The sequence below is a fragment of the Cinclus cinclus genome, chromosome 6 (assembly GCF_963662255.1).
Source record: "Cinclus cinclus chromosome 6, bCinCin1.1, whole genome shotgun sequence".
Taxonomy (NCBI): Eukaryota; Metazoa; Chordata; class Aves; order Passeriformes; family Cinclidae; genus Cinclus; species Cinclus cinclus.
This window is the reverse complement of record NC_085051.1, coordinates 22,326,921-22,350,186: the sequence shown is the minus strand read 5'-3', so window position 1 is coordinate 22,350,186 and position 23,266 is coordinate 22,326,921. Positions and strand designations below refer to the sequence as shown.

Below are 23,266 nucleotides of genomic sequence, written 5' to 3'. Positions count from 1 at the left end.
CTCATCCTAGGCTCCAATTTCCCATTCCAGGCCACTGATAAAATGGTGTCCAGTTTCAGCACTCAAGGATGAATTCTGGCTCTGTTCTTGCAGTCTGAAAAGCACAGGGCTGGTGGCCATCTCTGGAAAGAGGGGAGATGGCCTGGCCTTTCACAGACGGATGGGGTTCTGAGCACAGACAGATGAAGGCTGAGCAGAGAGAGGAGGGTAGCAGGGTGAGAGGACAGCAGTGGGGAGAATGGATGCTGTGAGGTTGCAAGAAGAGAGCAAAACCAAAAAAGACTTGAACATGGTGAGCAGGTCTTACCTGCATCAGAGCAGTGATGCAGTGAGGGGTGTTTAGCACAGGGCATGAGCACAACCCCACAGCTGCCACCAGCCCACGACCACATGTGCAGATGTCAGCCTTACTCACCACTGCCATGGTAGGGGTGGGAGAGAGGGGAAAACACCTTTTTCTTTAACTTGGAGGAAGGACAAATCAGTGATGCAGCCCCCAACTCTCCAGACATGGTCAGTGGCCTGGGTTAAGTCCCAACAGAACCCATCCACCTGTGCCCTGTGCAGGGCACATGGGGCTTGGTGGCAGGGGCAGACTGGCAGTGCCTACTGGGTGAGAGGGAAGAAGCAGCAAGAGAGTGAGCAAGAGCCTCCTTGCTTTTTCTCAAGCAACTTCTGGCCTCTCCAGCCCCAACAGCACATCAGCTGTGTATGCATATGGATTTAGGTACCAGCATATGACTGAATGTTGATGGAGACATGAAACAGTCTCTGTTCCTTAGATTTTTACAGGGCTGATTTGGTATATCAGGGCTTACCAAAGCATTGTCTACTGGAGTCAGATACATGACATTACTGCACACTCCTACTGTAATTGCTAACACTGAGATTCAGCTCACAGTGACTGCTGGCCCCTGCATGAAGTAGCCCATCCTGACCCCAGAGGACATGCTGCACTAGCCACTGCAACCTCCACTGTCCCATTCCCATCCCACAACAGCCGCTCTTGACAAGGAGTGACAGGCAATGAAAGGAAAATGTACTTCTGTTTGGGTTTAGATTTGCTTTTTAAAAGCAGGTGTCTTCTAAGACTGTGGAAATACTAAGGATTAGTTGGGGGTTTTTGCTGACATTTTCACATTATACATTGCCATGCCTGTCTTGTTTTCCCTGGAGCACTGTGGAGGTCTGGAGAAAGCCAACTTCAAGATACCAAGAAACCTATAAGGATTTGGACCAGAGAAGAAAGGAGAACTTTAAAAAACCATCCAAACCTTGCCACAAGTGCTTCAGAGCTCACTGTCAGCTGTCAGAGTGTCTCTGGTGCCTGTGACACCAACACTTGGACTAAAGACACTCTTCTTCTTCAGCCTAAAGTGATGACTTGCCACATCCTCCCAGCCCACCAGCCACGTGGCAATTTGGGAACTGCCAGTTTAAATCACTCTGCTCTGTTCAATCCAGCTCATAAGTCTGTTAGAGTGGAGGTCAAGACCTCGCTCTGCTCTACCACGGCAGCTGTTGTGCTGTCCCAGGAAGAAGAGGGCACAGACACCACTGATGGCTTTGAAGGTCACACTGCAGAGCCACATACCACTGCAGAGGCCTGAGCCCGGCCTCCCTGCTCCAAGGTGGGATGCTCAGGCAGGCAAGGCAGCTTTCACCACACAGGGAATTGCCTCGTATGCCCAGCATATGTTCATCCCAGCCTCATGCACAGCCACTGCTCCGCTCCCTACCTGTTCTCCACCCCTCTGTGCACAGTGGGGCCTCCTCTGCCCGAGGAAGAACCAGGTCACCACTGCTAACTTTGAATCTGCAGATCAAAGCAGCGTGATCCAGGCCAGCCCTGGGACTGGCCTGCAGCAGGGCTGGAGTGGCTGTGCCAAGAAGAGGTAGAAGAAAAACAGACAGACGCCTGAGGCATCAAATCTGCCCCAGTAGGATGCTCTGCATGTGCAGCATGTGCACAGCTGGGATAACGTTAGGATGCTTCTCCTGACGCTTTTTGCACCTACTGAAAACTCTCACAGGGTTTTTGATTTGGGGTAGGGGGTTGATAGCAGGTTGCTGCTTTGTCCAGCTTGTGGATGTCCCACACCAGTGGCATTGCCACGGCCTTGGGGCTGGGCACTAAGCCCTGTGCTATCCACAGCCCACATGTGGAGCACATGCCTGGCAGCTGCATTATCGACTCCCTGCCCCAAGAAGACCACAATGCATGGCCAGACCCTCAACTGCCCACAGGCCTGGCTGCAAGAGACCAGCATAAGGCTGCCTATATGGTGGAAGGCAGAAACTCAAGCAGGTGAGCCTGCAACAATTCTTCCAGCACAAGCAGGGAGGTCAGCTCAGACTAGAAACCCAAACTCCTTATGCTTCTTCATGACAGCTTCTGATTCAGCCTGCAGGTGCCACAGCGCTCCAGCCCCTGCAAAAATTGTCCTGCCATCCCACCCTGTGCCAAGCACCTGTCTTTTCCTGCTATCCTTCGAAGACGTGAGCTTCCTACCTGGTGTCTGCTTTCCCCAGGTGCCTGGCAAGCAGCGAAGCTCCCCCACGGCCAGGCGTGGGAAGGGCCAAGCTGCTTGTCAGCAATACCCCTCTGGCTCCCCGCAGCGAGTCACCGTGTAAAACTCGAAGCAGAGCTGAGAGGCTCTAGGAGTGCTTCTTTCATGCACTGGCCTGACCTGCACAACCCAGCCCCTGGTGATCACCCTCATCTCTCAGTGCCTTCAAAGCAGCTCTTGATTGATGTGTTTCCCTGACTCACGAGCTTCAAGAGGCTTTGAAGACACAGGGCCAGGCTCTGATCTCTCTTAGACTGATGCAAATCAGGGGCAATGGTGCTGACAACAGTGCAATAATCCACACTGATGTCAAGCCAGTAAAAATAAGAGCAGAAACAGAGTTTTGGTCTTTGCCTTGAAGGGATCTGAGCAGCACTATGAAGCAAAGAGTAGCAAACCCTGCAAAGAAAACTCAATGTAAACCAAAGGGATGCTACAGAAAAGCACCTGTCCTTTCCTGCAGCTAAGGAGGGAAGGGGTGTTCAGCTTTGTATTTCTTGTTGTGGTAAAGAAAAATGAGACAGTTAGTGAGAAATGCAAGCTACAGTCAACAGAATCATCATAGCCAGGATTAGTCTTGGGGAAAGCCCCATCACTGCTGTTTTCAGCCTGGTAGCAGCACACATGGATGTATTCACACTTCTCATCTGAGACTGGCTGACAGCAGGAGAGCTGCAGGCAGAGCCTGGACACAGATTTAGACACGAGAGGAAGATGGGATATCCCGGGGTAAATCAGGCTGTGGGAGGCAAGAGCTGGGAATGCCCCCAGAAAGGCTGGGGGCACCAGAAGACAGGCATCGTCTTTTTCTAGGAGTGCTCCCTTTCTAGGAGCACAGGTTGGCCCCAGACCCTCAAGAGAAGCAGGGAAGGATTCTCCCCCCTGCAAAGCATGTGTGTGGAGCAGTGCCCTTCTCTGTGCCATACAAAACCACTCACCTGGTGAAGCCCTGCCCTCTGGTGGGCTCTTCAGGGCTGCCGGGCTACCAGCCACTGCCGGGCTCCCCTTGTTCACAGTCCTGCTGTCGCCTCTCCCCAGGTGTGGTTTCAGAACCGGCGAGCAAAGTGGCGCAAGCGGGAGCGGTTCGGTCAGATGCAGCAGGTCCGGACCCACTTCTCCACCGCCTATGAGCTGCCTCTGCTCACCCGTGCTGAGAACTACGCCCAGGTGAGTGCATTCCCCTGCCTGGGCACAGTGTTTGCTGGACACGCTGCCTCTGCTCCCAGCTCTCCCCAAGCTATGCTTCATTTCTTGGGTACGTACACCTGCCCTTAGGCAAGGCTGCAAGGACACCGGGGCTATGCTGCGAGGCACTGAAGGGCTGGCAGCTTTTTAGTCAGGTGTCCTGCCTGTCTCCCTCATGCCCTAGCCCAGAGGATATCTTTAAAGCAGGTACCAAGCCCAGCACTGTGTCACATAGAGCAGTACCCTTGGGCACAGGTCACTCTGCTCAGCACATCCTATCACATGTGCTGCTGCTCACTAACTTTCCACTGGTTTGAAAAATATCCAAAAGACTAATTCATGCCTGAAGAATACCAGATCCTAGGCTTCCTGTTACCATGTCTGGTTTCCATGCCCCTTGGACATGGTGGTTTAATAAAAGCATTTTTCCCCTGGCAAATTCCCACAGCCATCTCCCAGCGATGGGCTGTGGTACACAAAGCACACTTGGTGACATTTGGGGATGCTTCCCAAGGGAGTTGTAGATTTATGCTCCAAAGGAAGGGAGGCAGCAGTCTTGGTGGGGTACGTGGGGCTGCTTCTGAATCCTACTGAAACCATTCCTGCCCTGATCCTGGAAGCAAGTCACAGGGCTGCCTCCCCTCCTTAGCTTCCTGTCTTGGAAAACCTGTCAGCACAACAGCCTCCTAAACATTTGGCCAGCCCCAGTTTCGCAATACTTCAGATGATGCCAGGCAGACTGGGGTTTGTTAGCTCCAGGACTAGGTTGTGCCACAGAAAGCACTCCCTCCATCCTCCACTACTCTTCCCACCACCCAGAATTTGCTCAAGGGTGCAATTCTGCAGGCATGATGCTCTGAACCTGACTGTCCTCACAAATCTGCTGGAAGACCTCCCTCCCTGACACCCTGTCTGTCTTCACAGCTGCCTCCCCAGCCAATGCTACCCCTCAGCCAAGCCAGGAGTGTTTGACCTCTCTCCTGCTTGGCATCTCCCATAAACTGCACAAGAAACCTTTTTGAAACAGCTGAGATGCCAAAGCAGCTTTTCAAGCAGAGAACACTCTCAGCAGCCTTTTCAGCATGTCCTTCTCTTGCCTTTGTAACTTACACTGCTCTCTCCCTCAATACTGCCCTCCTCTCCCAGCACAAAAGATCAAAAATTTGAAAAGCAATCTGCAGGGGTAAGAGATCAGAGAGGGCCCAAGGGTGAGCAGTGGAAAGGCGCAGTGGCATGAAGGGGCCTTTGCTCTCTTGCTCCTGCCAGCTGCTCGCCTCCTCCCTGCTTTCATCCTGCATGCCCACATGCCCCCTGCTGCAGCACAGCTATTCCCACTGCCAAACACTGAGCCCTCCTATCTTCTTCTACAACGTGATTTTATGAGTGACACTACAGGATCCCAGATGGTCTCTCCAGGTGGGCCTTCAGGGCTCTGCTCTGCAGTAGGGTGGGTGATGCTGCCTCGATGGGCACTTCTGAGGAAGAGCGGCAATGAAACTGCTTGTGCTGGGGGCTGTGGGCAGCTTATCTCTGACAGGCATGTCTGTGGGGTACAATACAGCCCTGGCCTAGGCTGCCCTGAGCTGGACAAGGAAGGTGGATGAGCAGCGTCACAGCACTGCTTTCTGCCTGATCCCTCTGTAATGAGGACCACAGGACACCATGGATGACACAAAGCTTCCTGTACTGAGAAAAGTGCTCATGGTACTAAAAAAGTAAGAGAAGCATCTGGAAGAGGAATAAATAAACAGATGCTGTGGCAGGGAAGGAGCACAATCCTGCTCCCTGTGAGTAATCCTGCTGCACTCCCTGCCCCTCTGCAGGCTGGCACGCAGGTTTTGGAGCGCATTTGCTGCCTGCTGAGGGGCTGAGGGTGCCGCAGCTGCCAGGGGCCAGCATGCCCATCTCACTGGCTGTCCCCTCCACTAGGCTGCCCTGCCAGACCGGGGCTGGACACACTCCATTCCCCCAGGTATCCTGCATGGGGCAGCCCTGACGCTTCTTTTCCCACCTCCAGATCCAGAACCCCTCCTGGATCGGCAACAATGGAGCCGCCTCCCCCGTGCCAGCCTGCGTCGTCCCCTGCGAGACGGTGCCCTCCTGCATGTCCCCCCATGCTCATCCCCATGCGGCCGGCGGCGTCTCCGACTTCCTCGGGGTCTCCGGGCCCGGCAGCCACGTGGGACAGACTCACATGGGCGGCATCTTCGGCACGGCCGGCATGAGCCCCAGCCTCAATGGCTACGAGCTGAACAGCGAGCCGGACCGCAAGACCTCCAGCATCGCTGCCCTGAGGATGAAAGCGAAGGAGCACAGCGCCGCAATCTCCTGGGCGACATGACAGGGCTGCAGCCCGGTGCCCGCCAGACACGGAGAGAGCACGTGGGGACAGCCCAGAAAATCCATCCGCTTGGACTCCAGACAGCAGTTGCCTCCTCGGGGATCTGAATGCAGCACTTTTAGCTACCCTAGGCATATAAAGTACATACGTTAATGTAAGTGGAATGTTTCCAGCATGAACGCGGCAGCTCCCGGCCTCCTGGGATCAGGCAGGGAGAGGGAGGCTGTGGAGCAGCACCTCTTCCATCAAGATGTGGGATGGGATGCATCCCTTCTCACTGCCACCTCCCCAGTAACCTGGGCATTCTTTCTTCCCGCTGTTTTTTCTGACACCAGATCTGCCTTTCCAGAGAGCAAGAGCCCACTGGCCTTTCAGCAGCTCCTCCCATCCCACTACCCACCCACCCACACACTCACACACACATATTCTGCCCTGGGCACAGGACTGGATGGGGGCTCCGGCACCAGCAAAGAGACTCTCTCATACTGCCAACATCATTTTAGTGGGAGCTACAACTTCCAACAGCTGAATGGGGAACAGGGTCGGGAAGATAACCAAAGCTAGAAAAAGGCAACATTAGCCCACCTCCTTTTGCCCTGCTCTCTCTCCATCTTGTACGCTGAGATGAAGTACAGAGTTGTGGAGACCTGTGAAGGGGCTGCCCCTCTGCCCGCCATGGCATGGTGTTCTCACACTGTGACTCTTCACCAGCCCTCTGGTGACCCAGATGGAGATACACCCCAGCAAACCAAAGCTTCTCAGCATGGGCTTTTCTTTCCCTGGTCATGGTCTATGTTGAGGCTCACAAGCATGATGGTACAGAAAAAGATTTCCTCTGTCTTTCACTGGGTCGGGAATTATTAGCTTTAATTTAGAGATAACAGCTCTGGCAGGGAAGCACAATTGCTATGTAAATCTGGAAGTCCCCAAAAGACTGCCCTAAGAAAGAGCTCAAGCACTAGCACACAGACACAGTGGCACAAGGCCACCTCATCCTGGGGTCAGACACATGCAATGACAGGCCCTCCCTCAGCCCTCCACCCCATTGCCCCATGCCTTGTTGCACACAATGGCTGTGGGCATCTCTGCACCAGTGACAGCAAAGGGAACAGGCTGGGAGGGGGCACGAGGGAGGACAAGGTGATGCTGCCCCATCTCCAGCCATCTCAGATCCTCTTCATTTTGTGCAGGAAGTAGAAGAGAGCAGAACTTCTCTGGTTTGTGTGAACTAACACGCTTCTTTGCTTTTCCCTCCCAGTGCTCTTATCTGCACAGAGCTGTTAAGTAAGATCTCCTTTGCAAGCTAAACATTTTACAAGTTTTTCAATAATCATAGAGCATGGAATAATTTTGGAACATCCTTTTACCCCACTGAAATACCCCCAAGGAGAAGCTGAAAGTCAGCTGAGCACTACCACACACTAGCCACACACAACGTGGCTCTGCAAGCCGGCTTGAGCTAGAGTAGCCATCTCCAAGATTTGCAAGGGAATTATAGGATACCACTCCCATAAAAACTGGTTTGTCACCCTGCCCTCCTTCCTCATGCTCAGTGTTAGGGGATCTTGGAGTTTAAGGTCCAGGAATATCTAGTGGTCTTGGAAAAAGTTCCAAATAAGCTACAAGCAAATGTCAGGCTTCAGGTTAATGAGCCATAGAAGGGTTTCCATAGTGCCTAGACTGTCAATACACTACCTTAACGATACACTATTGCTAGGTCAAAAGTTATACGTGTACTGGAATAAGAAAACACCAGCATTACTGTTTCTTTTCTCTCCTCAGAAAAGCTAAGAGATGACTTTCCTTCTACGCACAGGGAGCCAGCATGCATTTCACCACAACATCTGCATTACCAGGGCCTCTCCCATCACAAGCAGCCAGGATTTACATCCCAGCCTAAACATTCATCTGTGGCCTTGGGCATGGTGGTTTAGATGCTGAAAGCGATGCAGAGCACTGAAGCAGGCAGGATCATATTGACCTGTTGGAGGTGTATCCATCCCCACTGGGTACCCCAGAAGCCACTGAGCTTCCCAGCCACCCAGGGACTGGTGGCAGGAGACAATCTGTCCATCAGACTTGTGCAGGCAGCTGAGCACAGCATTGAGAGCCTTTTCCCAGGTACACTGGGGATCTTGATGCTTCCCACTGTCAGCAGGCAATCAGTGGGGGGCTGCTGCCTGAACAATCCAGTACCGTTGCTGACAAGGCAAATTAGCTACAAGCAGAGCTAAGGAGAGGGCAGTGGGGCAGGCACACATATGAGGACAGGTCTCGCTTAGCCTGCAAGTTCTGATAGCAGCTCCCGTGGAGGGCTGTATCTATTCAAGAGCTTAGCTGCATTCCCTTACTGAAGTTAAAGGGTAGCTTTCCCTCAGACTTTTACAGGGCCAGTATTTCATCTGAGCTGTTTTAACAGCCCAGAGGATTAATTGCTGTATCCCTATCTTGTTAGAGAGAGAGAGAAAGAGGAGAGTCTCCTGGCAGCAGACTTGGCATTTAGAGAAGCTTGGCCCCCACTTTCTCTCACCTTAAAATTCACGTGGAAAGCACATGTTGGACTCAGTCTAATTTAAACACCACTGCACATGCCCAGCCCTCAGCCTGCTTGAAAACACCATAAGGGCAAGGGGAATGTTGCTCCCTGGACTCCCTGCTGCAGGGCTCCCTTCCCATCTCCAGCTGCAGGCAACCCCACTGCTCATCAGGCTCTGCCTCACCTCTCTGGGTGATGTTGCCATTCTGGCACAGTCCCTTGCACCCACACTTCTGGGTAGTGCTGGAAGGGTGCCTCTCCCAAATCTTCAAAAGCATTTGTTCTGGTAGTTTTTAAGCTACATGCATCTGTACTTACACACATTTTTAAAATTAATTTTAAAGGGTTTTAAAAACTAGCTGTTAAATTAACATGAAAAACTGTATAAATATATAGATATTTGTACATATATATGCATTTTAACCTAGCCAGCCTGCAGCTACTGCATTTTGTAAGGATCACAGGGTCAGTGCTGTTCTTGCAATCTCACATTATCATGATGATACCTTTTTTAATTATTATTATTATTGTTGCTATTTTAATACCTTTCAATTCTATTTATGACTTTCTTCTCTATTTATTTCTTGTTTAGTATTATACTCCTGTCTATACATTGAATCACAATTCCCTGGCTTGGACTTGCCTTCAAAGCTGCAAGCATTGTCCTCATCCACTACCAAAATGTCTCAGAAGTGTCAGCCGTCCTAACACCTGCCATGCCCACGGCAGCATCCTCTGTGGGTGCAGCCCAGCTAACTGGGCTCACCCAGATGCACCCTCCAGCCTCATGGAGGTAGCAAAATGTTTCTCCCAAGCAAGTCCTGGCTATGCAGTAGGTATCCTACAAGGTGGCTGCCTTAGGTTGTCCACAGCTTGGAACTCCAGAATGTCCCAGAGCTTTGCAACCAGGAGGATGCAAATAGCAAGAGCAGCATGGGTTCCGGGCACTGGCTTAAAAGTGGTTGGGTACCACTCGCTGCCAAGTACTTAGAGGCGCTTCTTGCCTACAAGCAATAGTTAGTGCTTTCGTAGCAATTGCAGACCAGTGGGGAACCAGGCTTGGGCTTGCTGGGCCCTGCAGGGTCCAGACTCTGAGGGTTGCTGCGCCTCAACAAGCTCCTGGAGAAGGGCCCAGTCAGCCCTCTGGCACATCACCTACTGCCAGCAGTGCCACCCACCTGCACTCCCATCAGGCTCTCCAGCTGCCTCCTCTAGAATATGCTACCCAGTTCAGGTCCCACTGCCTCGGCACCTACCTGGGTAGAGCCTACAGGGAGGAAGACCGAGACAGCAAAATAAAAAGAGAACCACCCTCCCTCTCCTCTAAAGCCTGTGGCAGAGTGTGAGCAAGCATGCATCCCTGCCAAAATGTTCATCCCTGCCAAATGACATGTCCTTGCAGGACCACGCTTGGCCCGAGCCATCAGCATGGGCAGGGTGTCAGGGAAAGGCCACAGGCAGTGACAGTGTTCCACATGTGAGGTCGCAGAGCTGCAGCACACATGGCTTCACCTGCCCCATCAGCATCACCAACCCGGGCCAGGAGTACCCCGTGAGCTGCTGAGCAGGTCTGCCTGCTGGTTTCCTCCTGCAGTGGAAGTGTTTTTGGGTGGGGAGGCTCATCCCCCTGATTCCCAGAGTACACTCAGATCATGGAGCACATTGTAAAACACTCCCCAAAAGAAACTAAAGCAAAAAGATAGTTTCTTGAAAAAGGATTGCAAAATAATCAAGCAGAGGGAGAGACCTGTGTTTATTTTGCTGCTCTGACTGACACAGCAAAAAGCAAACAGACCGAGGGAGAAATCAAACCCAAATGGGATGGGGGTGGAATAGGATGGAAAGTCATTCAGCCCTTTGCAGTTTCCCAAAGGGAGCTGGGAGGAGGCGAGGGAGCAGCCTTACAGCCCCTTAACTCTTTGCTGATAACTTGGTTCTCAATTTCCCCCACATAGCTAGGTAGGTAGGTAGAGCTAGGACTTTTATACTACTGATTTTGAAGGACAGTTTTCAATGTATAATAATATATCGGTTTAGGTGTGCAGTGCTTGAAAGAGAGACTGGGAGAAAGAAAGAAAGAAAACAAACCTCAATCAATATTATTGGGTTTTTTTTGTTGTAAAATATTGTAACCTTGTATAAATGCTACCTTTTTTTTTTTTTTTCTCTTTAGCTTAATGGCCTGGGGTAGAACATATTAAAAAAAAAGTTTTAAAAATGTTCAGGAAAAAAAGAATAAAAAAAAACATTTAAAATGTTGCCACATGAGGTTTGTGCCATGCAATGTTATTGCCTATGCAACCATGTATTACCAGTTCATTACAGTGGAATATTAAAAAAGAACAAACAGTCTTGCAGCTTGATTCTTTTTAACTTTCTTTGAAGTAAGTTATTGCACTTGCAACTTTTTTTTTTTTTTTTTTTTTGAGGTGAAAGGCTGGAATTTCCAGCCACCAATTTTTATTTTTCCAGCGTCACCAGGAAGGTCCCTGTTTCCCAGCCACCCTGGCCAAGGGGGCACAAACACTGTTGTTGTTTTGGTTTGCAATAAACTCCTTCTCTTCTCTCCTCTGAACTGCAATCTGGCTGATTTGTTCCTGACTCATGACAGATGAAATGTGATCAGAGGGGCCTCCAAAATCTCACGTTAATTGAAGCTGGCAAAAAATACTAACAGTGCCCTTTTGAACTGCTGACGCAGTCCAGAATGGATTAGCCAGGGGTAGATTAACAACAGGTGGCAGCTCACGGGCTGCTGCCTCTCCCGGTACAAAGCGCTGGTTTAGAGCCAGCAGCCGGGCACAGGAGCGTCCTGCCAGCAGCTCCTGGATAACAAGGCCTCGCTGCCTTCGTGAGCACATCCAGCACCGCTTGGCATCCGCACTGGCCAGCACAGAGGGCACCCTGGCTACAGGGTAGAGAGCACCATACTCTCCTTTGCTGTCTGGTCTGGAGTTGCTGCTTCCAGCAGAGCTTACGTCTCACAGGGCTCCTGCTCCCAGCTCTTCTCAAGCAGTCCTTAATGAGGAGCCTATGATCACAGCTGACACAGGGAGAAGTTGACTTGGCAACAAGAGGCCACAGAACTAGGGACCCTCAGCTTCCCCTGCTGTGGCACCACCCCTTTTACACAGCACAGTCATGCTCGGGGCACCAAGCACAAGCTCTCTTAAAGCTGTAGAAGACACCTGGGGCTGAAAATGTTTCCCATATTCCCACAGGCCATTACACTCCCTCCCCTCCTAACTCCACTTTAGCAGAGACATCCAAGCCTCACCCACCCTCTCCTCCTCTGTGGCTCTGCAGGGTTTCCCAGAGGTGCCTGCCGGCAGCCAGAAGCTGTTCAGTGGGCTGCAGGGCAGACTGAGCCCTCTGGGTTTCACTTGTCCCCACACAAAGGAAAAGGTTTGTCTGGGCCCCACCAGTTCACAGGGCACAGTTCTTGTCCCTCTGCAGGGAAATCTGGGTTCTGTGAGGACCCTTTCTGCTGCTTGCCCTCCATCAATAAACTCAGCTGCAAACCTGTTTCCTTCAGATTGCACCGACCCACCAGCACTGGGACCAGTAAGAGCTAAAGTCCCTGTAACCAGATGCTAAGTGGACTGGAAAGGGCCTTTCTTGTTCAGGCAAAGCTGAGAAGGTGCCCAGCAGTTGCCAGCAGCCTACCACGACCCATAGAGCCCCTCCGGCCTTTCCATCCGTTGTCTGGGAACATCAGCTTGCTTCAGATGGTGCATGGCTGTTTTCTGTCTCACAAAGAAATGGATAATGCAGGTGCTGTTGCAAGCTTATCCATTCCTTTCACTTGTAAGAGAAAAATTCCTTCCCTCCCCAAGCACTCAAAGCCAAATTCTCCAGATGTTGGCAGAGTTCAGAGTGTTGAGAGCCTAAAGCCAGTTCCAGTAACATCCTGCTTGTATGGGTTTACATCAGAAATTGCTCCTGGCCTAAATGATGCCAAAGAACTATAAAGTCTCTCTCTAAACTAGATAGTGGCAGAACCCAGATTAGAAATGTGCATTTTCTTCTTGAGGCTGCACTTTCTTAGAGGAGTTATTTAAAACACATGGGAAAAACTTCTCTCTGGGAGGTGTGGCTATAGCTCCTAGGTTAACGCGTTCCTTCTCTGCTGGAGATTATGACTTAGAGGCAGGGCAAAGTTTGGGCAGTTTAAATGAAAAACAATTTTTTGTTCCTGTAAACTAAACAGATTTGCCTTTTTTAATTCCTCTTTTAAAAAGCAAGTTATTAACCTTTAAGCAGATGGATGTTCAATAATCTTCTCATTGGCAAGGAAAGTAACAGCCATGCAAGGTGCATCTACTTATGGCCAGCTGGAGCCCACATGTAAAGGTGTTGCATTTAATCTGAGACAAACAAGTGTTTATTATTTGTGAAAGGATCTTCCACTTTCTCTTGCTTTGCAGTTCGTAACTTACTGCCAGGGCAAAGACAGATGCTCTGAGTTAACAATCTGCTTCTTTCACTGTAGCCTTACTGAATTCCTGGATCTCATTTTGCAGTTCTTTCTCCTTCAAACCTTTTCCTCTTCCCTGTTTGTATGAAGTGTGGCAAAGCAGTTATTGTTCCCGTCAGTCCTCAGCTGAAGGCACCCAGCACTAACTGTGCCTAGCACCCAGCTGAGGCCTGGCCCTCACCTTCAAAGACAGGTTTCACAAAAGAAGGACCCCTAAGTTTACAGCCAGCCAAGCAGGTGAGGAACAGTAGTTTTCTTGGGTGTGTGGCATATATTCACAAGGACACATGGGAGGGAACACAGCCTGTGGCCTGAAAAGCCCAGGTATCTTTCCAAGGCATTATGGGCTTATCTCCTGGATGAACACAAGATATTCACACTGGGCAGCTGGATATCCATAAATGACACTTTGTTCAGTCAGTCCCAAGCTTTTAGTTTTACAGGCTCCCATCACTGCATAAAATGGACGGGAGGGACTAGAAGAGATAAGCTTCATCCTTAAAAGCACAGGATGCAACAGAAACCACATCTCATAATGACACTTGGAAAACCTCATGTGGGTCTGCATATCCCAAGTTCTTCACACCTTCATTGGTCAAATGGTCCAGCTTTGACCTTCGTACAGCCCCCTCTGAACTGAAATTTAGGTTAAAAATCTAATAGATGCAACTTCATAATTAGGCTGGTATTTTCTTAGTCACAACTTCCCCCCCTGCATGGAGTCTGGTACTGAGCACTGACACAAGTTTGTGGACCTAATAAAATCATAACCAAGTTGCACTGATCTCTGTCCATGGTCACTACAGCGTTGTCATGCTTGTCTGGAGCAGGAGCACTTCCTGTTTATGCAAGTAAACAGGCATCTTGCATGACTAAAGGAAATTTGAAGGACAATTACTGGATCTTTTTCCAGACAAATGAAGACAGCAAACAGACAACCTTGCAGGAAGAACCTTTGAGCAGCACTGTTTTCAGTTGGAAAACTCCCTTCGTGCTGCTAGCTCCAAACCAGTCCACATAATTGCCTCAATTGTCCCTGTTATCCTTTAATGGGAAACATAACTCACTTTCAAAGCAACCACAAGAAGCTGCAGACAGGGGAATCCTGAAGATCAGCAGAGGTGGGACTGCATTACAGCCATTTCCATCAGGTTGAAATTACACAGAGTGCACCAGGAATGTCTCTAAATGGCTTCAAGCCAGGGCCCGCTGAAGCCTGCTGATTCTTAAAGTCAAGGCTAACAGTCCTCTACCTTGGCAGTGAGGAACCCAAAACTCCAAACAAACAACAATTCAGACAAAAGTGTAGCTGCTCTGCTAAATCCCAGGCTTGGGATACTGGTGTTCAATCTTGTTTTTACCCACACATCTTCAAAGGGTATCCAACTGCCTCTCTCTGTTTCCTTATCTGCAGCTACAAGGAAGAGGCTGATCTTACCTATGGCAGGAGGACCATAAAGCTCAATTTCTTGCACTTACATACAGCAGTGGCAGGCATCATAAAAAAAACTTACACCATCCTTCAGACACTCCCAACAGCATGAGATACAATTTAAGGACCTATGACTCAATAGTAAAGCAAAAGTGCTCTGCCTGAATTTTCTTTCTCTGTCACATGCCAATGTTAGCAAGAGGTTTGAAGTGATCACCTGCTCATTGGATAACTTGCAGATCCTATAGAGTATAGTGTTTGGTATTTTCTGGCAGGTTTTGACAGAAATTATTATTTTCAGCCTAAAAATTGAAATGAAAAGGCTGTATAGGTGGAATACTTTCCAGGATTTGCTTTGCTCTTCTCAGCTCTTTAGGATCAGACTGAAGTTAGCAACTGGACCACTTAGAATTGGAAAATTGCTCATTTTCTAGCATAGATTTAATCAAACATAAGTTTGCAGAATTTTTTTTTTTCATTATTCAAGTACACAGACAAGACTATCCATGACTACAAGAACTACACATAGTTTACATTTTAGTTTACAAAAGAACACGTTTTGCAGCATTCATAGTAAAACTTAAGTATGCAAATCTTCAAAGAGAAAAATGAAAAAATTCATACTCACTCTGTCTGATCCCATTTTCTCATCAGCACCATTGATTTTAGTTTTCTTCCATGTATCATGCTTTGGTTGTGAGAGCATCTTCAATGTAAGAGGGCTGAAACAGATTTATGCAGTACCCACTAACCATTCTGAGATCTTTCCTGACCAAAAGATGCTCTACCTGTGAGAATTACCCAAGGTATCAAACATTCATTATGGAGGTAATTCATATAAAATCTTGGAGGTATATTTAACATTAAAACTGCCCATCTAAATCCATTTTGATGTGTCTCAGTATAGCATATTTCTAGAATGCTCAACACTTACCTATACAGCCTAAAAGCAAAATGAGTCAGAAGTACTGAGCATCACTTAAATCCCACCTCACAACTATTTTGACCTCTGTGTCTACAAAGGTCCTTGAGTTTAAAAGGCCCTTGAATGGATAATTAATAGGACAAAGTTGTTGCTGGAGTAAAACCTACTTGAACCACACCAGTGGAAGCATGATGGATGGCAGGAGGTTCCAGAGCAGGAGCTAGAGATGGAAGGACAGAGTTGTTTGGAACATTATGGCCTGAATTTTCACATCCGGTAATAAGATGGTGAAGCTGTGAGGAAGGAAAAATGCATTACAGAAAGAGATGGGGATGCTAAAAATGCATCCTTAGGCTTCCCCACGACTGGTAGGGCAGCCCCTGCACCCTGAAGCACATCCTCCCTTGCTATGCACAAGCAGCAAGGTGTGCCATGCCCACACTGCCCTTTAGCAGCATGATCCACAGGGACTGTGATGCAGCATTTCTGCAAACCAAAAGCTGCCACCACACTGGATTCCACAATCTCAGTGACTCAGCCAAAGATCTCTTTTCAAAAGCACAGTTATTTAGCATCTACTGTATCTCTTTGCAAAAAAAAAAAAAAAAAAAAAATCTGTTCCATATTTCTCTAAAATAAATGCTATTGTCAAACCTTGGCAGAAAATTAGTGTAACAACTACTCTCCCCAAAGGTGACTGGGATGAATTCATGCAGACCAAACTTCTGTTTTCAAGACAGCCATCAAACTCCAGTTATGGGAAAGACAAAATATTGGCAGATCTTTCCAAAGTGCATTGTGGATATTCAAGTTTAACACAGATTCATATAGTAAAAGAGTTTGTCACTGAAATTATCCCTTCTGAGTTAATTCATGTTCCCTTGTGCCACTCCAAAAGTGAAATACAATTAACAGTCACATGATTTAATTTTTAATATACAATTATTAAACTTTTTTTGACTATAATATATACAATGAAAAGTTAAAAATTACCTTAGAGATTGACAAAAACCCCATTCCAAATCAGACACACAATTACATCTTACCTTTACAGAATTTGCATGAAGAACATCACAATCATTAATGCAGAGAGCAAGCAAGTAGGCAATTTTGCAATTTTTCTTTATGGTCAATTGACCAAAACAGAGAAAAATGGGGTTGTAAATGAGCTATCCCTATAAAAGCAACTGTAAAAGGCCAAAGGATAAAACATGATTGTTAGGGGTCACTGGGCATTTTGTGCAAGGGGAAACTACTCAGATGCTCCTGGATGCAGACACAAGGACCTGCTACCTTTTTACTGAGTAGAGATTATAGCCCAGCTTAGCAGGACTGGTTTGGCTGTCTACATCTAAAAATATTCAACCAAACTATTGAATACTGTTTAAACTATTGATTTAATTCAAACCTTCAGTGTCTTTTAAGACTGTGCAAAACAAACTTTTTACTGGCTTCCTGAGAAAGAATCAAGGAACCTACAGCAGCTTCACAACTCTGTAAGGAAGGTGTTACAACTCGGTGAAACTGCTAGCACTTGCCAAGCTGAGATCAGCTCCAAAAGGACAGCTAAAACTGAAGTGACTACTGCACTGTCACAGCTACTCTTTTAAAGCAAACTTCTCCAGGGAAATATGCTGGCATCTCCTGGTGCTGAAGCACCAGCACATAAATCAACAGGAAGATTCAATAAGAAGGTTCATGTTAATAAACCTGAAAGGCTGCAAAGGAGAAATAATGAGTAACAAACTTTCCTCTCTCTCTCTCTCTCTATAGCCACTGTGCAGACAGCAGTTGTCACTGCAACAGCTACCCTTTTAGCTCCCATAGCAACTCAGGAATGAAACAAAGACTGCAGCAAAAAAAGCATTTACTAGTAATTAAACACTCCCAGAGAGTCAGATGATACAGTTTACAGGCACATCCCAGGGAGGTTATGAAGTGAAGCATCCCCTCAAAGCTATTGTTCCAGTATGATTTTCATTCACAGCACATCCACTGCATTGGGCAATAAGATAAGTCTTAGTGGGGGTGAGACAAATAGGAGCAGATGTTTCCTGTTTCTAGCCTGACTTTCATTTGGTTTCTGTCATTGCTGTGTATCCAGCTTAGGAGAGGGGGTGAACCATGAGGTCTAACACTTGTCCTATTGTTTGGGGTTTGGCAAATCTGAGGAATAAGGTTGCTTGCACTGTAACAGAAAAACAGCCCATCAAGTAGGATGCATCTGTAACGAGCAGCAACAGTGATTTCAAAATACAGTGAAATCACACTGATCTAGTCACGAACATTTTATCAGTGGAGCTAGAAAAGAGATTGCTTTCTCAGCCCAACTTAGGACCCTCATTAATACTGAAGAGAAAGAGTAACAGACCAGGCAACTTTATTTCTAATTTTGTTGCATTTCATTTCTCATTCAGGTTCATTTCATTATGGAGAAACAATTCAAATGCTCCTAAGAAATGTAAATCTTCTCCAAAAGACTTACTAAGCTGCATGTTTCAGCCTGTGGCAATGGGTTCCTTAAATTACAAGCAAAGACACAATAGTTTTTCCAACAATGGTAACTTACAGGAGTTTGCAAGTGTGTATTAACAGTGCCCCACACATACACATATGCCTGTCCATTGAAGGTGAAACTGGGAATTTCTGCAAATATAGGTGTTTTACAAATTAGTACACTGCTTGCTGAAGAGGATTCAGACATGACAAACTTATTTCATACGTCATCCCTGTTGATGGCTACAATGTAAAACTAACCTGATTGCTGGTTTGATAATAAAAATATAAAATGTAAGACGACTAAAGACAAATAATTTTCTGTATAATACTGCTAGTTCTGATATGGAGTCAGAGTCTTTTGCATGAGTTCAGCAGAAAACATGAGAGTTACCCAGGAAGTGCAGCAAATGCAGTTCTTCCCTGCAGGTCTCTGCTTTGAAGGAGAGTATCCTCCCAGTTGCTGTGTTTCTATCTACATCAAAATAATTTAAGCAAAACAAAATGCTTTGCTCTTTAAACTAGGTGAAAAGAGACAGATTTTTGTTTGTGATGTTGTAAAAAAATAAACATTTGTCTCATATTACAGAAGAACATATTTGTTACACAGTTACTTAAGACAACAGTTAAAGCTCAAAAGACAGAGGCCCACCAGCCACACAGGAAATAAACTCCTTCCAAAAGAGAACAGCTCTACATTGCAGACAGTTGCTTTGAATGGATGGATGCTCACTGATCAGAGAGCATGCAGCACGTTTGATAGAAGAGGTCAGTCATGCCAGTCAGACCACAGAGAGCAAGATCCTGTTTTACTCTTCCAGGTGCATAGCCTCCTTTGGACAAAAGTGTGTGTTTGACATTTTTTGGAGAACCCACAAATAGATTCGATTCTCTGCTAGCAACAGAGAAGCCAATGTTCAGATTTCAATTACAACTTTGTGCAATGTAAAAGAAAGACAACATTAATTTCCATCTCCCTCAGATGCAACCCACTCTCTAGCAAGTTTTGTCTTCAGGGCCTTATATTCCTCATAGCACCCTTTCAGTTGCTGTTTTCCTCACTGAGGCTTGTCTCACTCTTTACAAGCTGCCAATATTGGGAAAGCTCTTCAGTTTCTCAGGAAAGTCATCTTTGTACAGGACGGGATCAGCACGATGCTCCACCACTTTGAGAGGCATGGTCCCAAAGACAGAGGCAAACTTATTGATGCATTCAGACCTGGTGAAAAGGAAAGCAGTATAATTAAGAACTCCAACAACTAGGCTGGCTAGCAACTCCCCCACCAAAATTACTGATAGAAGCCTTCCCTCTTGCACTTGGAAGTATTTCAGCCATGCTGGCTACTAATAAATAAGAAGAGAGCCTCACTGCAGAGAGAACAGAAAAGAAGCTGGTGTTCTTTGATTTATCCATTTAATCACAGAGATGAGTAAAGGGATGCTGGCAGCAGCACATGTGCACATGGAGGTCAAAGCTTCCCTTCTCCCTCCCCCTAGAATTCCAGTCATTCTTAAAGCAATGTACATGCTGTAAACCAGAACAGATTAACTGCCAACATGTCTCTTAAAGGGCCACTGTTGGGTCAATTTAGTTTATAACGAAGGTTTTGCAAAAACCAAGGCTTTGTGAAAACAGAGTTCTAAAACAAAAAATAGTCTGTCTTTTTTCAAGCTTCTTCAGAAGCTCTATCTTTTCCCTCAAAAAATAAACATGCCTCAGAGAATAGGCAGAGCTGATTGTACGTAACTTAAAGGTGAAGCTGAATTAAAACTATAAAATGAAACTAACTGGTTTATTTTCCTTGTCTACATCAAGATACACTGAGCAAGAAGACATCACACTAGCACAAAAAAACCTGGACCACTGATAATTCTTTCAGTTTTAACAATCTCAGGTGTCAGTAATGTGGAAAGGCACAGCCATGTTCTTCAAAAAACAAACAGATGTTTAACCATTACACTACTCCTTTAACTCTTTCATTGAAGGGTGCTGTACCTGTGGAAATAAGGCAGAGAAAACCTGGCTCATCTCACCCCAGCCAGTGCTCAGCTAACATTAGCTGCTGCTATATAAAACAGCTTTTAAGGAATTCAGATACCAAGAATCGTGACAACAGTTGTCTACACATAACAGAGAGCTACAAGAAAACATGACATTTCTTTTGTCATTCAAAAGAGAAAACAAAAAAAAAAGAAGTGAGCACTTTGACTCAGCTGCAGAGACTGATGTGCTGCAGGCGGTCGCAGAGCAGGTCTCTGGCTCTCCAACTACTGCAGCCTCTCCTGACCCCTTTGAAGGGTTAGGGGGTCACTATGGCTCCAGGATAATTTTCCTCAACAGGACCTGGTCAATCACACCAACTGAGTGTGACAGTTCTATGATGGGGACTGCTCAACACTGCCCCAAACACTCTTTTGAAGTAGACGGGACAGCAAGAGCAGTTTTCAAAATTATTTCCTCAACCACATAGCTGCTTCAAGCTATAATGGTCATAATCCAGACCATTTTCTGCCCTGAGAAAAGTGTCAGAAAACTACTTCATATGAAGTGATACTTGAATAAAATATTTATACAGGCAAATGCAGATGCTTCACTTACTGCTACCTTCCTATCCTCTCATACTTCATCCTACCTCATACCTTCCTATCTTCAGATTCAAATCACTGGGACCACAAACAAAAGAAAAAGAATTCAGAGGGTAAGAAAAAATCATGTACAGTGGGACGCAACCTCTACTCCTGTGACAAGCACTATCTTGTGCTCCAGCACAGCACAGATCTGACATAGCAAAGGAGCCACCAGTGAGGACTGAAGTGAAGAGCCAGGTAGCTGCTCAATATCTGCAATAACAAGGTGAACCACCAACCAATTGAATGAGATTTGGACCTCAGTGAGGCACTGAAAAGCTGCAGTGGTTCCTGCAGACAGCAGGAACTGAGTGTTATCTCCAGGAACATTAAGCCATTTCTGTTGCTTCCATAGGATTTGCCCACCATGAGAGATCTTAAACACAACTGATTTTCAGATAAAAGTCAGACTTTCAAATAATCTGTCACTTGTAAGAAATGTGGTTAACTAATCCATGATGTTTATTGGAGAAGCCTCATGGCAGGAAACCCACAAACTTCACAGGCAAGGAGGTAGATGCACTGGGAGATGTGCATGTGAGGAGTTTGCACAGCTGCTGGCCTTCACTGGTTTCTGGAATACAAGAATACTTTTAGTCTACTGGTTCAAATCCTGCCTTTGCCAGTAATGACTGAAAGACATTGTAATGTAACAGCTGCTTGGTGGCTGGTGTGAAATGAATTAGTTATCTCAGCCTACTGCCTGGTAGGCAGGTGTCCACATCAGACCAGCCATTGTCACAACCGGAACTAAGTGGCACCCTCAGAGAAAAAGACAAAACTAAATGGATAGGGCAGACAAAATTGACCTCTTCCCTCCAGAGGTTATACTCCCAAATCAAAAGTGAGGTCTTATGACAAAATACCAAGATGGGATCCTTCTACAGCCAAACTTATTATGGTGGCAAGTCCTTTTAAGCCTGAAAGTTCAATACCTTTAGCTGCCAAGAAACCATTTCATTGTTAAAGAAATGGCAAAAATTAAAAATTGAAAAAATCGTATGTTCTAAACACCCTGGCTGAAGCAGAAATTAGCGCTCCACAAATAAATACCAATTCAAAGATCAGAAACAGGCTTTTTTAAAGGAAAGAAATGTTATGCACAAGCCACAAAATGTGTCTGAAAGAAAGATGCTTCTTTCCAAAAATTTCAGCTCTAGCACTGAACTATATCACTTGAATTCTGAAGTCCTTGCCACTTTTGGACAATACAAACCAGAAAGGATATCTAGAACATGAAACACTGAAAGCTAGGTAGCCAAGAGAATGTAATGTCATCTCAATATGGAGGGAAGGTATTTCTCTTAGTTGTGTCAATAGTTTTGCACATTCAAAGTAAAAGAGGCATGTTTGATACCAAGAATTATTTTTTTCCCTTGCTTTGCTGACAATGTGCAGTCGTGCTCAGCTCAGTAAGACATTAAGATTGTGTGAACTCAGAAACTGACAGTCCCTTTGCTCCTGGATGAACTTGGTGTTTGTTAAGGTCTCTCTTAATCAGGTTCCTCACTGCTCTAATCCAAATCACTTTTTGGCAGGGTAGCGCTGTACCTGCAACCTTTGGCCAACTGTGACCTGGGCAGTTTGCCTCTTAAGGACATGGCTTCCTATTTTGACTCTGACAAATACTTACCTGTCCTGTGGCTGCAGAAGTAGCTCAGCCCTTCGCTATATTTACTATACTGGCAGTTGCCCTCTAGATTGCATTTTTCAGGGTTCTCCATTTTGAGAGCCAAAGATGCTAAAGGCAGTAAACTTCTTGCTACTTAAATACCTGTAAATACAGGGATTATGAGACCTTGCTGTAGCTTCTTCTGTGACCTGATGTAAAGGCTAACCTTGTAGAACAAAAAGGGAATTCTTGGTTCAAAGCGTTCTTATTTTAATGATAGAATTCAATAATCCTGGGGACTGGAGTCTTCCATTTATCTCAAACAAATTACACAGCACAAAGAATAGCATATTTTGCTTTCCCATGATTCAGTGTATTGCTAAAAGAATAAAATTTTTTAATAAGAGACAGTTCAACTGTACCATCTTCCTTTGTCTCTGCTGAACGAGTCAAAATACCCAACAAAATCAGTTGGTTACATATCTTTCCTGGATAGATCTCCACAACTGACTCCTCAAACCTTCTCCATTTACAAAACCAACAGGCAGTTGCTAGACATCTCTCTGCTATTTCTGAACCAGAAACCTAACACTAATTGTGCATGCACATGACAACCCTGACAAACTGTTTGTTTCACAATCAGTAGGTTGATCCCTGGATATCCGGGCAACTAATTAGCTCAGACTACCTGTTTGCTATTTCTGAATGCTAAAAAGCAAGGAGTCGGGCACTTGGGGAAGCTGCAAGTAAAGCTGATAAGGGCTTCTTGCCTGACACCTCAGGTATTGTTCTTGATACACCCAACATTGTAAAGTTATCAGTGCAAAGTTATTCTTTTATAATGACAAGAATTCCCTGCTGCATGCACTTTTTTCCCATTCAGCTTCTCTCCTGACCCTGAAAATAGTTAGTGAATAGACAGATAGACAGACAGATGATAGAAAGACAGATAGATAGACAGAAGAGCCTTACTCACTGCTAAGTTAGGAAAATTTGCGCTAGGAGTTGTTACCATTTATTATCCACTTTAAACGAATAGCCAGCTTAGAAGATTCAAACAAATA

At 46.4% G+C, this 23,266-nt stretch overlaps 2 protein-coding genes across 3 annotated transcripts in view; one reads left to right on the top strand and one right to left on the bottom strand.

The window, feature by feature from the left end:
* ALX4 (ALX homeobox 4) overlaps positions 1-6,096 on the top strand; it is a 38,482-nt gene extending 32,386 nt beyond the window's left edge. Inside the window, exons 3-4 of the mRNA XM_062495196.1 lie at positions 3,609-3,737; positions 5,773-6,096. Coding sequence (XP_062351180.1) covers positions 3,609-3,737; positions 5,773-6,096 — 453 coding nt within the window. The remainder of the gene's footprint in view (positions 1-3,608; positions 3,738-5,772) is intronic.
* Positions 6,097-15,600: 9,504 nt separating this feature from the next.
* Positions 15,601-23,266, bottom strand: part of EXT2 (exostosin glycosyltransferase 2) — a 74,188-nt gene continuing 66,522 nt past the window's right edge. For both annotated transcript variants that reach the window (XM_062494609.1, XM_062494608.1), the window contains one exon: positions 15,601-19,181. In XM_062494609.1, coding sequence (XP_062350593.1) covers positions 19,043-19,181 — 139 coding nt within the window. In that variant the 3' untranslated portion in view covers positions 15,601-19,042. The remainder of the gene's footprint in view (positions 19,182-23,266) is intronic.